General features: G+C 32.5%; 1 protein-coding gene across 1 annotated transcript; it reads right to left on the minus strand.

Moving 5' to 3' along the window:
- Nucleotides 1-2,559: 2,559 nt before the first annotated feature.
- Nucleotides 2,560-5,701, minus strand: LOC140838718 (oxoglutarate-dependent flavonoid 7-O-demethylase 1-like). Its single transcript, XM_073205232.1, has 4 exons — nucleotides 5,341-5,701; nucleotides 3,372-3,619; nucleotides 2,963-3,287; nucleotides 2,560-2,872 (listed from the first exon to the last, which is right to left on the minus strand). Exons 1-4 carry the CDS (start codon nucleotides 5,581-5,583, stop codon nucleotides 2,630-2,632), a joined length of 1,059 nt encoding a protein of 352 aa, XP_073061333.1. The 5' UTR covers nucleotides 5,584-5,701; the 3' UTR covers nucleotides 2,560-2,629.
- Nucleotides 5,702-14,836: the final 9,135 nt, after the last annotated feature.

Consider the following 14,836-nt stretch of genomic DNA (forward strand, 5'->3'; position numbering starts at 1 on the left):
TGGTACTGAGATGGGTGACCTCCTGAGAAGTTCTCATGCATCAAGTAGCTGACATTGTGCCGCTTGATCTGGTTGGTTAAATGGGCCTTAAAAGAGTGACACCATATCTAAACGGGTAATACTGTCTCTGTTGGGGACATGGTCGACGATGGAGAAAAGGTAAGACTGATTTCTAAGGGATATGAAGCAGCGTCAGAAGATAGACACGCACTTCCCCGAACTCACGGGCCTAACAGTCTGATCCATTAGTACCTAAGTATGTGCACTCTGCACTGCTACAAGTATAAGAAAATAAAGTTGCGCTTTGGCTAACAGCTATAGCTTTTGGCCTAGTGGTAAGCGCTTGACCATAACAATTTCCATGTCCATCGACCCTGGCTTACCTCAACTGGTCACCAGCAGGAACCGTACAGGTCAGTTCTTTCATACTTAGACTGACCATGAAGAGATGGGAGTGGGGCCCATAAGTATGGGTCACCATATTTCGTGATCATTAGCACAAAAAATCAGTGCTCATGAAAAGACTAGAGAGATTATGGGTCGCCATGTCTAGTGTCAGAAAGCAGGGCATGATATATGTCTAATCAGGAACGATGTCCCAGTGATGAAATCAATGTCATCTTCTCCTCTATCAATACTTGTAAAACATATTTGATTACTCGAAAATCATATATTAGCACTAGATCTAAAACAGTTGGTACTCAAATATCATGTTTTAATATCATATTTGCGTGTTTTGTACATATTTTCATATGAGAAAAAGACATGCGAGCACAAAAAATGCAAAAGTATTTTTTCGGAGATCAGATTGTGCAAATATATTTTTTCTACAAAAACTGGAGGCAAACTTAATTTTGGTTTGGAGATTTAAAGCAAATTTACCCAATCACTAAACTGATTAATTGAAAATATGCAAGCTAGATGGAACTAAAGTTGCTGAAATTTAGTGAGAGTAGTTTTCTTGAGTTGAGGAGTTTGATGATGATTGTCCATTTTCCGACTGAGGCTAATACTTTAATTCTCTTTAATTTATGAAATATAAGTAGAGGTGTTCGTTATATCTGAACCGCTCGAATTGAATTTTCAATTTGTCAATCCTTCTGCTAAAGAAAAACAGGTTGCTTGGGGAAGCTCAATTCGACCCATTTACAGCTTCTCCATTGTCGAAGACTTCTGGAGGTTCTGTTTTTTTGGATCTAATTGTCTTGATACAGTATTCATTGAATTCTTTTGATCAAGTTTAGGTTATGGATACTTGCTTCTGTAGATCCGTATTTGTGGTTGTTATCTTTAACACTGTGGAATGGCTCTGGGTGAGCAAGATTTCGGTTAAACCGAATTAACTGACCGAACCGAGCTAATTCGGAAATTCGGTTCAGTTATTTCGGAAATTCGGTTTTCAAATTAAAAAATATCGGTTATATCGGTTAATTCGGTTCGGTTACGGTTTTCAAAATTTTGAAATCGGGTAACCGAATTAACCGATATAATAAATATTATTATTTAATAAGTTTTTTTATTTATCAATTTCTATAAATATTTTAATTTTAAATTCGGTATAATATGTGTTAATTGTGTTCAAATAAAACTTATATATTTGTGATGTGTGTGATTTTATGTTTTTATGCATTTGTGTAAAGTATTTAAAAAAATTACATATATAATTAAAGTTAAATCACAAATTTTTTTTTAAAACTAATCGGTTAATTCGGTCGGTGATTTTAGTTCGGTTCGGTTTCATCGGTTATGAAAATTAATTCGGTCGGTTCGGTTATGTCTAAATATTTCGGTTCGGTTATGGCTAATTCGGTTCGGTTGATAACCGAATTAACTGAATGCTCACCCCTACTCTTACCCATAGTTGATAGTTGGTAATTGATAATGGACAAAAATTTGTGTGAGACGGTCTCAAGGGTCGTATTTTGTAAGACGGATCTCTTATTTATGTTATCCATGAAAAAGTACTTTTTTATGCTAAGATTATTATTTTTTATTATGATTATCAGTAAGATTGACCTGTCTCACAGATAAAGATTCGTGAGACCGTCTTACAAGAGACCTACTCTTGATAGTAAACTTGTAGATTGTAACAGAAGATGTATGTGAATTCGAGTTTCCCGCCCATTTCGTGAACTTCTAAACGGGTTGCTGAGGACTAATATGTCATACGGACTTAACCTATTTTGATTGATATTTCTACACGATGAGTACTAATAGCTATTAAATATTAAGCTCCATTTAAGGAATTCATTAATTAATTAAGCTTGTAAAATGTGTAGATAATTTTCTTGAAATATATTTTGCCATTAGTTGCATGATTTAGTGCAATGATTTTTTCAAATGAAAAATACTTTGAGTTTCTTATTTATTTAAATTTTAAAAGGCCTAAATTTCAATCTAGTCTAAACATAAAAGAAATTACGAGAGGGCCTTGAACTTCAAATCAAAGTGTACTCCGGATTGACAAAGCAGTCGAGTGGTTCCTCAACTTTGGATTATTACGAAGTCAATTTATTATCTTGGCAGACTTTTTTCTTTATTAAACGTAATACATGTTTGAGCTGAGCTACATAAGACGTATAACATGATGTCTTCTGGGCTGGCTGCAGACATCTAAATGTTGAGTACTTTAAGTTCTCATGCTGTCCAAGCATGATTTCCCGACCAGTTCCCTAGCAAACAGTTTCTTGAAATAATCAGAAACGCTGATTCTCTTGAATTTTGCGGGAGTTTCTGGGGTGATGAGGCTAGGAGCTGGACCTAAATCACCTTCAATATCTGGGCTTAGAAATGTGACCACGGACAGCCTCTCTTGCTCCGTGTTCACAACTGCTCGATGCTCCACGCTCCGGTATACGCCATTCGTCACAATCTGTCAAGAAATATATATACCTTGCTTCAGAAACAATTAAATTTATTTGTTTGTATGCATCTCTCTTGGAAAACATTATGTGATGTATACCTCCAAAATGTCTCCAATGTTGACAACAAAGGCTTCAGGAAGTGGATAAACAGGGATCCAAACCCCATCTTTCTTGACCTGTAGGCCTTCAACTTCACCGACTTGCTTAAGAATTGCGAGGCCATTGGCGTCCGAGTGAGGGCTGAGGCCCGTGACGAGCTCCGGTTGTGGACATGGAGGATAGAAGTTCATCCTCATACCCTGCGTGCCACGTTCAAATAGAATTTTCATCTCATCTTCTTTGATTTTCAAAACTCTCGCCATCAGGGAAAGAATCTTCATGGCTAGGATCTTCAATTCCGCTGAATATGCATCTATGGCTTCCCTGAATACATTTTTCGAAAAAGGGCAGATTTAGTTTAATTTTCTCACAATAGGGATCAATCGAGTAGACCATGAAATCGGTGACCTGAACGTGTGTGGAAGCTTTGGGATTAAGTGATTCTTCCTCAAATATGTTGGTAAGGTGACGATAGAGAACGTGTCCGCCCAGTCGAGCTTTTGGTCCTCTGATATCAGCACGGCTTGTCCATAACCTTCTATGCCTCCTTCTTCTTGATAAAACCTTTTCTTCTCTTCGATCGGCAGATGGAAAAATTTTTGGACTTCCAAATTCATGTTTTCCACCACTTCAGAGCTGACTCCATGATTAATCAGCTGATTCCAAATTTAAAGAAATTAAACATTTCCATTTTCCCTAAATTTAACAAGCGAAAATTAATCGATGATCAACTATATGTTTAGGCATAGTTTGATACACATGATAGGATAAACATGTGATATATAATATAAAGATAAGTTAAGGATAAATAAGATGCAGGATATTATATTTAATGTTTGGTATGATTTTAATAAGAGTGATTAAATTTATATATTAGATTGTAATGACAAAATTAACCTTATCATATTAAATTTTATAATTTCAAATTTGTTGCTTGAATTCATATTTTTTATCTGTTCAAGCGTCGATAGTGCTTGCATGAGACCTTGATTTTGTGAGTCAAGTCAAATATCATTTTTTAAGGTTAATCGAGTGATACTAATAATTTTATTGATATTTATAAAAAAATTATTTATATAATTATCTCGAATTCATTATATAATTATCATATTATATAATATATAAAATAAATAAAAATATTTATTTGGTTTTAATTTATACGTACTAGCAAAGATTTATAAAAATCATTTATAAATTGAGGACAATTAAGTCATTTGTAGTGTATTTTATCATTATATTAAAATTATCACACCTAATAGAATGGACATTTTATCCTTCTAAAAAATTATTTATATCACGGGCTTTTTAAAAAGGTATCAAACATTGGATAAGGACTTATCCCATGTACCAAACTATGTCTTATAGTTTCTGATAGAACACACCATGGAATCATGAAAACCAAGTTTCTAATTTAATCGCCTTCGTCCCCAGCTTAACTTTATAAAGAAACATGATCTGTTTTTTTTTTTAATGTTACAAACAACAATACACAGATACAAATCTTATTAAAAAATGAAAATATTTATTTGGACGCTAAAATTATTTGAAAAACATTATTAGAAAACGCTTTAAAAAATTCAGAAAATATAACTTATATATGGGCTTCTGTTTTGAGTTTTTTTTTAAAAAAAAATTAAAACAAAATATTTAAACTATTGTATTCAAATAGCAGGATTGTTTCTGTTTCTGAAATTGTTTAAAGATAGGTCTCATGTGAACTAGTTTCACGTACCTATATCAATGAGACGGATCTACGTACTCGGTCATATATGTAATGAAATATAATAATATTTTTGATATAAAAATAATATTTTTCACTTAAATCAGGATAATATTTCTCCGTAACATAACTAATAAAAAAATGATATTTTTGCAGTGAAAAAGAATAATTTGAACATAAAAAGTAATATATTTCGAAGGTCAGACATTTTTAACTCAAATCAGCATATGTTAAACAATATTTTTTCATAACATAATTAACACAAAAAATGATACTTTTTCAGCGAAAACAATAATACTTTGGACATAAAAAGTAATACTCTTCATGAGTTTGGTCGAGTCGGAGATCTGTCTTACAAAATTGATTCATACAACAATTTCACATGCGTTTTTTTTTTTTTCTAAAGGTAGTTTTGTTATTTGATGGTAGTTTCATGTATCCAACATATCTTAACAGAATATCGTATATTTTTACTGTTATCAACATTAATATTAATATATATATATATATATATATATATATATATATATATATATATATTTGTTGTAATCTTAATATAGCATTACATTATATGTTATCGTATTACACAATTGCAGATGAATATATAGGTAAATATTAAACTGATGAGTGAATTAAATATCAAATAAACAGATATACCTGAAAGAAACCCCATTCTTGACATGCATCATGCAACTTACCAAGCTCCACCATTGAATCTCCATCCAACTTGTGCATATCGATAATTGGAACTTCAGACGACGGGAAAACGTTGGATAAAATCGAATCATTTTCATCGAAACGAACATATCTTTTCGGGACGGTGGTTGATATCTCCTTGGCCAGTTCTTGCACATTAGGCGCCTCATGCGAACCTCCGAGTTTCGTGAACTTTGATTCCATGCCTGCCCTCGATAATCCTCTGTCCTCAAAGTCTTTGTTTATATTAAATACCGAGGAGTGTCAGTTTGAGAACAATTTGAAGATATTTGTAGTGTTATGGTGGCGGCTGACTTTCTTTGCAACTTGTAAAAAGTTTTTTATTAAATTCATATGTCAAGTCTAGTAAATTGATTTATAGTTGATCTAGTTATTATTTATATTAATGTTAGGTTTTAACGGTCAAAATGTTTTCGAGGCATGATTTCCACCATTTTTAGTCATTCAACGATTACTGCGTACATGCATGTATACAAAATTAAATTAGGCAGTGATTGAAAATGGAAGAGAAACTAATCGAAACGCATTTATGTAAATATTATGTGTTCAATATAACACAAAAACTAATGTGACACAGTCTCACATGTCAAATTTTGAGATAGATATTCTATTTAGGTCACCCATGAAATAATATGAGCGTGGTTGACCCGTCACACAAATAAAAATCTTTGAGACCGACTCACAAGAGACCTACTCTCAAAATAATTGCTAGAATCAAGTAGCTAGCTCGCGTGTACTTTTTTTCATATCTTAATATTTTGGATTTGCATTCCATTTTAATAAGAGATTATATGAACTGATGAGAAAAATATATTAAGAAGATTGGTTTTAAAGGAACCCCAAAAAATTAAATCCCTACTTTACAGAGCTTAAATAATCTAGAATTTTTTTTTTTTTTGAGAAAATAATGTTTGTATGACAAGGTTAGCGCATTTGAATTGTGATGTTTTATATAATTAATTAGTATATATATCAAATTATGAGGAAAAACAATTAGCTTAATAATAAGCCTCATTAATATCAGGCTCCAGTAAGTGTGTAATTATTTTTTTAAATTTAAAAAGAGGAACGAATGTAGATTGGTACGATTAATTACGAAATTTATTGCACTCCATTGACAAATGATTCTACCCACTTGTTCTGCCGTGTTTAGAGTACATATGGTACCCGAAAGTTTGGGTCATGTGTAGGAATCTAATCGGATCAAATCGAGTCAAACGGTTGAATATTTGAATTTGACTCGTTTATAATGGAGTCGAACTCGAGCTTTATTTAACGAATATATTTATGGTTCATGAGTTTATTTAAGCTTTTATCGAGCCTAAACGAGCTTCATAAATATGAATTATACATTAAATTTTTTGTTAAATTCATTAAGAAGAAAATTATATATTTAGAGAAAAATATAACATTTTTATTAAAATCTCTAAATTTATTATAATAAATAAATTTAATAGTTTTTTCTATATATTTCATAAGTAAGGTGAAAAATCAATAAATCAGATATCAAAATTATTATTTTTCATATAAGAAAATACTCTAAACTTACCAATGAACATGTTCACGAGCTAACAAGCTGAATATTGTAAAGCTTGAGCTCGATTTGTTTATCTGAACGAGCCTTGTTAAACGAGCTCAAATGAGCTTTTATCGAATCAAGAAATTAGAATAACTCACAAACGGTTTGATTCATTTATATCCTTAGTCGTGTGTCTCTCTACACTTGTTTTTTTTTTATGTTGAAATAAAGTTGATTGTATGGTACACAGCCAAACTTGGAGTCATTTATTTAATCAATGCACACAAAATAATTATAATAAGATATATATAATCCTAATGTTGAAAAAATCGAGCATTCTGAATGCAGTTTAATGAGTATGAAGATGTTGGACTAAATAGAGAGATTTTGCTACTTTAAAAAAAACCACGTGCAATTCATTCCAATTATTTAAATTTCTTATTTATTTTTATTTAATTGATTTTAATGCTTAATTGATATATTTAAAATTCTTATTTATTTTTGTTTAATTGATTTTAATGCTTGATTGATATATTTTATATGATTAAATGTTTAAATGGTATGATTTCATGAAATTAAGGATTTTGTTCGGATATTCGATATTAGGCCGTGAAAAGGAGATCGGAGACGACCAACATGAAAATAATTTTCGATAAAAGTTTTTAAGGCTCAAAATTTCGAAAATTTTGAAAGTCCAAATTATTTTACGAGTCGAGCCTTATTTTATCTCGGAAGCCGGTTTTAATCAAACGAAAGACTTTTATGGACCCGAAAGTAATTATTTTTTAAAACGAATTTTGTAAACTTTTTTTTTATAAATAAATGGCCTTAATTGGCCCTAATTTACCTAGGATTAATGTGCCTAATTATTCATAAACCAAAAACCTTGAAACCACAACCTTTTTAAACATAATTTTCGGAAATCATAAAATCAAAACCTAGGGTTCTAAGACTCCTAGTTGGCTGCAAAACACACAACACACACACACACTAAATTTACGAAAATTTGAGAGCAAAAATCCAAGGTTGTTCGTCTCCTGTTCATTCTTATCGCAACTCGCGCCAACGATCGAATATTCAAGCGTTCTCAACTCAAAGGAACGCTTCTAAACTTTCGTTTTGCACCATTAAGATCATAATATTTGTGTTTTATATTTGAAAGCATGAAAATTATATTGATCAAACTATTTGACGATTGGTTGAGTATTTTTCAAAGTTTTTACGCTTGTTTGAGACGCTTTATATTCATAAGGACACGTTGCCAATATGAGAAGTTTATGGGTCGTACAAAGAGTCGTTCCACAAAGAAAATTAAGCTGGAAACGTGCAAGACTAAGGGAAATTCGAACCTAGGGTTTGCTAGGGTTTCTCTTGGGTTATAGTGGACGGCTAGGGGACGGCTGGACCAGGGGCTCAACCAGGCTCTGTCAAGGCACTGTTATTACTGTGTCCTAGGTCTAGGGAGAGTCCTAGCATGGATGGACTCATGGACGTGTGAAGGAAGAAGGAGCCACGGCTTTGGGATGGATTTTAGGGCTCGGTCGTGCGCATGTTTTGTAAAGGTGAGGGAGGAGAGGGCACGGCTGGAGGGCTGGTGCAGAGGGTTCCAAAAGAGTCATAAGGGGCGTGTCTAGGGGTTTGGTTAGCATGGATATGGCCTAGACATGTTTGGTGTGGAGGGGCTGAGGCGTGCGCATGGGAGGAAGAAGAGAGGAACTCGCACGGCTTAGGACTGGTTCAGGGCTGGTCCGGATGGGTCAGGGTTGTCTAGGAGGGGTAGGCTCATGTCTGGGCTATCGTGGTTTAGGGTGGACCGATGGTGGCTCGGGGTGGTAGGCACGTGACTTGGTTTGGGAAGAAAAGGGGCTTGGTTAGGGCTATGGAAGGAAAAGAGATCTGGACCGTGGTTCACGGTATAACGACCATAGGCTATCCCGATCTTGGGTTCCCACTGGGGTCTTTTCCCTCACAGGCTTTCCCATTCGTCATTAACCGATCATGTTCTATATCTCTCTCATTCTCCCATCTAAGACAAGAATAAGGTGGTCGATTCTCGGTTGCATTGGAAGATCCGTAACTCCAACGCTAGATCAATCAATGGATTCTGATACGCTTTTACTGTTATTTATATTTTATGATAATTCGACATTAATTACTGGTTATTGTGATATATGGATTCAATCACGTGATTTATAAATTTAATTTTATCAAGTTTCTAACAAATGATATCATAGTCACGTTAATGTTGAATTATGAGAAATTGTGTTTATTAATTGATAGTTGAAATTTGAATTATTTTATATCTAAAAAAATAATTTGTTATTTTTATGAATAAATCAAATCAATTTTGTGGGGAAATCAATATCTGAAAAATATGACCAAAATTCAAAAATACTTAAAATTGAATTGTTCAAACCCTAGCTTTGAAATTGATCACCATAAGGAATCTAAATCTGGAAATTGAAGGTGCAGGCTGATCCACCATGTCGGGACGACCATCGTCGGACCACCGCATGACATTATAAAATTGAGCACTCTAAATACAACAGTTGAGTATGAATATATAAGGCTAAGCGGAGAGGTCATGTTGCATCCACAAAATAGGGTATGATTTGTTTCAATTCAGTTGTATACATATAGCAAGTACATGTGAAATTATTCGGAGAAGAAAATTGAGGAACATACTGTGAATTCTGAAATTTTATTCTGAAATTTTAATCAACATTTACAAAAACACCAAAATAAAAAATAAAAAATCCATCACAATAGACAATCAAACCATGATATTTCACACAACCAAATCGAAACATTCGAATCATGATGCTTTTAAAATCGTTATAAATTTCTCACATCAAATATTAAAACTAATAAATAATAGTTTATAAATATTAAAATTACAATTGAAATAAGTTAATAATCATAGTAAGAATAATAATACATAAATATATAATAAACATAAATGAAATAAAACAAATAATTGTTTAATAATAACTATTATGATATTTTATGAACAAATGATAAATAAATCCTCATTTAGTAATTAAATATGTGTTCAGCTTTTATCATACTCATTAATCTAAAAAATGTTTATGCACTCTTTGGTCACACATATGTTTTTTTTGAATGAAATTCGGTACAAAATATTGAAAATCTGGAACAAAAATATGATATTTCGATAACTAAATGTTTTATATCTAACACTAATGTATGATTTTTGAGTACTCAAACATACATAAATTTTTTTATATTAATAACACGTCTTTTCGGATGAAAATTCGATAAAAAAATTATGATATTAATATGTGATATTTGTCTTGATAGAGTACCTTGTTTTTCATATATTAATTGAATTCTTTTGATCAAGTTTAGGTTATGGATACGTTCTTCTGTAGATCCGTATTTGGGGCTGTTATCTGTTGTTGGTTCACGAGCTGGCATATCAGTCTCTGTGGGCATCTGTAGATTTTTTTAATGTTTTATCGGGTATGAAAACGAAAAATGGATCTTTCTTTATCATGCACCAAAAACTAAAGAAAAAAAATTCAGGGTGTAGACATTGCCGGAATTTGTTGCTAATTTGTTTTCGAAATTTTCAAGTGACGCTTCCAAAGTTTAATTTTGTAATTCCTAATTCCTGTTAAGATTCAATTCGAATCATCATAAATCTCCATTGATTGAGATAATCAACTGATTGAAAATAATATGTCAAGGAGAGTTTTTCACAGAAGAAAAAAGTGAAAGAAAAAGAAGATGAACTTCCATATATGGAACTTAAGTCTAACAAGAGTTATTAACTGCTATTGTAATGTTATTGTACAGCTGTCATGTTCACTAACTAACTCTATCATATAGTTCAAGCTATATATCTAACAATTCCTATGCACAAGAAAACTTTTAACACTGTGGAATGACTGTTATCCATAGTGGATAGTTGATAATTGATAGTGAACCCTGTAACTTGTAACAGAAGATGTGTGGGAATTCGAGTTTCCTGCCCCATAGATTGCGATGTTCATGTATCCATCTTGGATTTTAAGGCTCGGATACTCAATCTTGTGATAATACCTACTGCTCACTATTTTTTGTAGGTAAATGAGTCAAATGGCGTTAGTTTACGTACATTATAATTTTGTTTATTCAACAATCCATTTTCACAAGCTTGTGCCACATTTGCTCTTAACCAATGACCCAAACCCATTTCACGCACTTCTAAACGGGTTGCTAAGCATTCTATGGACGAAGAATGCTGCTCAGGTTTGTTCGAGCACATAAATTTTTCCATTATATCTTAACATATTTAGTGAAACCACAAGTTTTTGACTGTGATATTTTAATTTTTCAAAAATAAATTCTTCCAAGTGAGCAAGGCAGTTTGAATATTGACTTTTTATGATCATGAACTTCAGTAGGATTCGTCATAATATTGTTACTTGGAGGCTACAAATGAAATCCTTGTTAAAATAATGGATAAACAGAAACTTGAAAGTTGAAACTAAATGGAGATCTCTAAAAATCTCTGCATGAACGTAGGTGGCCGGAGCATTACACTTTTCATTCTCTGTGCATTTCTTTTACGTTTTAATCCACTGCGTGTTTCTGAAATTTTCCAGCTGAGCATTGGAAAACAATATATAACGATTTGGTTTCATATTCCATGTAAGTTTTTCCATTACTCTCATAGGCCAGAACTTCTTTGGCAATTTTTTAATCTGATTATATTTTCGTCTGGATCGATAAGCAACTAGTTTTTGTAATGCAAGAGGAGGCAAAGAGGCTTGACCGAGGTTCCAAGGATCGTTATACGGTGTAGCTGATTCCTGTCCAGGCATCGAGAAGATGAAATAGGTTAGCTTTAGCACCTAATTGTGACCAGGGTCGGACCTTTTGTCCCTTCTGTCTTTAGATAGATATTATTTCACATAGAGGATGTTCTTATATTAAATAAATCTCAGTGTTCTAAAAGCCCAGCGGAAGTGGGAAAAAACGGTCAAATGTAGTTTGACCGAATTAATCATAATTAAGGTGTTTAATTAAGTGTGCTTAAGCACATTAATTGCATCTATTTATTTTTAAATTTTTTAATTTCGAAGGTATGTCTTTTTATTTTAAAATAATAAATTAAGTTTATAATTTAGATGTTTATTTTAAAATTTTAATTATGATTAAACATGTCTGATAATAATTTGACAAATATTTAGCAATTTTTAATGTAGTCTAGTTGCAAAAACAAATAAAAATTGTAATTTTGAGATTTTTATGTTTTTATAAATATGAGAATTAATGCATAGTACTTAAATTTATCATATTTATGCATTATTTTATCTATTTATTGGTTTGAGATAATTACAATTACACTAAAGATAAAAACGCTTTTTTACGCTTAATCATGTGCTAATCTCGCTTAAACTTGAAAAGCTTGGAGCTCGACATCCACGCTTCGAGGCGCTTCACGCTTTTTAGAACCTTGATAAATCTCCGCTTCCCTTCTTTCTCATGCTTTATATAGTATCAAACAAGAAGTGTTCGTGAGAAGTCACAATTGCCTCAAAATCCTGATATTTTAAGTCAAACTAAACATCTGAGTACCTGCTGACGTAATTTTGAGAAACTTGAGTATACAAATTATTCTTTTTAAGCAAGAATGTACAAATCCAATTAAAAAAATTAAAGGGAGGGAGATGCCCACTCTTCCTCTACCATTTTCCCGATGAGAACACATTCTTTCGTGATTTCTGCAGGCTCCAACTGCAAGACTTGCAGGGTTTTCGAAGCTCACCACTTGGCACTATTAACATTACCGCAAAACAATGTGTGTGCATGCGATAAGTGCACACCAAAACTAAATAAGAGAATCTCGGCTAATTGAGGAAAAACGAGGGATATCAATCGCAAGATTTTCGACAAAATCCATATGAAACCACTTACCTTTTAAGGTTTTCGTCGAGAAAATGATCGTACATCAATTCTCTTGAAATGCTACGGCAGTGCGTTGTGATACCATGATCCATACTGCCCAATAGATGTGGCTGGCTTAGCCTTGTTACACTTAGCAGGCGTCAATGGTTCGTTGATGCCAGAATTCATTTTTTTGTCTCATCGGAAAATTAAGTTGCATGGATCACGAAATAAGCACAAGCACTCCAACATTCAAAGAAATTTAGGATATTAGATGTACCGAGTATCACGAAATCAGATTAGACAGTGGGTTACAATATGCACTCCAACCCAAAAAAAGAATGAAGGAATGATGCTTAGGATGCAACAACCATAATCATGAAGAAAATTCCAATAAAAAACTTTATGAAAATCAATCTTAGCTTGTACTTGATCAATGATGACCAACGTGGCTGCAGTGAAATCTCACCCATAATGTCATGTTCTTCTGAAAAAGAGCATTATACAACCCAGGTCCCGAACTAGGACCTCGTCGCCAATGCTAACAACGAGGTGTTGGAAATTAGCATGAGATCGGTGGAATTGACATGATTCAGCAGTTGGGTACACTACAAGAAAAATGCCTTACGACAACGGTTTTTAATCGTTATCGTAGCCCTTTTAAAACAGTTGTTAAAGTCCATGTATGTTGTTAAAAGCTTCGCTCAAAGACAACGGTTGTTGTCTAACCGTTGTTGTAGTTACAATTTGCGACGGTTTATTAATGGTTTTATAAAAACCGTCGAATTTAAAGTTTACGACGGATTTATGCAAAACCGTCGCTAAAATTAGCGACATTTTACTCATTAATTTCCGTCGCTAATATTTTAGGTAAAACAAAAAAAAAATCTTACTATACAAACAATATTCTTGATCTTAACTAACGCTTAAAAATTTACCACAAATTATCGCGAAAAATTTAATCCTAAATAGAAACTAAAATCTTGTAAAAGATAAAAATTTTAAGTGTTGTGAAGTGGTAAAATTGTATAAGAGCGAAAAATTTTAAGTGTTGTGAGGTGGGTGTGGGTAGAGCCGTACTTGTGTTCGATGGGGCCTGAGGCAAAAAGTAAAAAATGTTATCTAATTGCGGAAAATAATAGAAAAAAGTTTGTAAATAACAAATACAATAACCAATACATAAATACATTATATGACCATAAACAACGTATTACATTAATAACAAGTCAACAAATATTTGAAACGATTACATAAATAATATTCGACTATTTGTTTTAAACTTGAAAATATTTATCAAATCAGTATAGTTCAGTTGTCGTATCATTTCTTTGTCAATCTACAACACACCTAGTCCATTTAATCTGTCATATAACATTTTTTTTTATCACAAATATTTTTTGATTAACTTCAATTTCGATAAGTTTATTTTCTGCTGATGAGTTTTGAATGATATTGATAACAAAATCTTATGGGCAAGATAAGTATTTGAGAATAAACCTTTCAGTATTGTCAAACAACATAAGTATTTGAGAATAAAAAACTCAGTGTTGTTCAAACACTGTAATATATCAATTGGTTTTATTAATTTTTTGAATAGCATCCACGCCCATCAACTTTGAATAACCGTTAATGTAAAATGCCCATTGTGACTCAAGATTATCGAAGCTCCATAGAATACTTCATCAAACTAGTTAAATGCTCACTATTTAATTTTTCAAATTCAACAAAACCCAAAACTTTCTTGATATTATTTAAATTGTTCAAACCATACTTGAGAGAAAATCGAGCTTAATCAATTATTAACAAAAAGTATGCAAATTTGTTTTTTTTATGATTTAATATTGAACTAATTTTTTTTTATCGTGTCATCAACTCAACATATAATTATAATAATAAATTAATAATAATTTTGGACCCCTCCAAAGCCGGGCCCCGAAGCGATGGCCTCTTTGGCCTTACATAAGGTATGGCTCTAGGTGTGGGAAATAGATCGAAAATGGTGGTATTTATAGAGAAATTGTG

Source organism: Primulina eburnea, chromosome 8 (genome assembly GCF_022965805.1).
Source record: "Primulina eburnea isolate SZY01 chromosome 8, ASM2296580v1, whole genome shotgun sequence".
In the NCBI taxonomy this organism is placed as follows: Eukaryota; Viridiplantae; Streptophyta; class Magnoliopsida; order Lamiales; family Gesneriaceae; genus Primulina; species Primulina eburnea.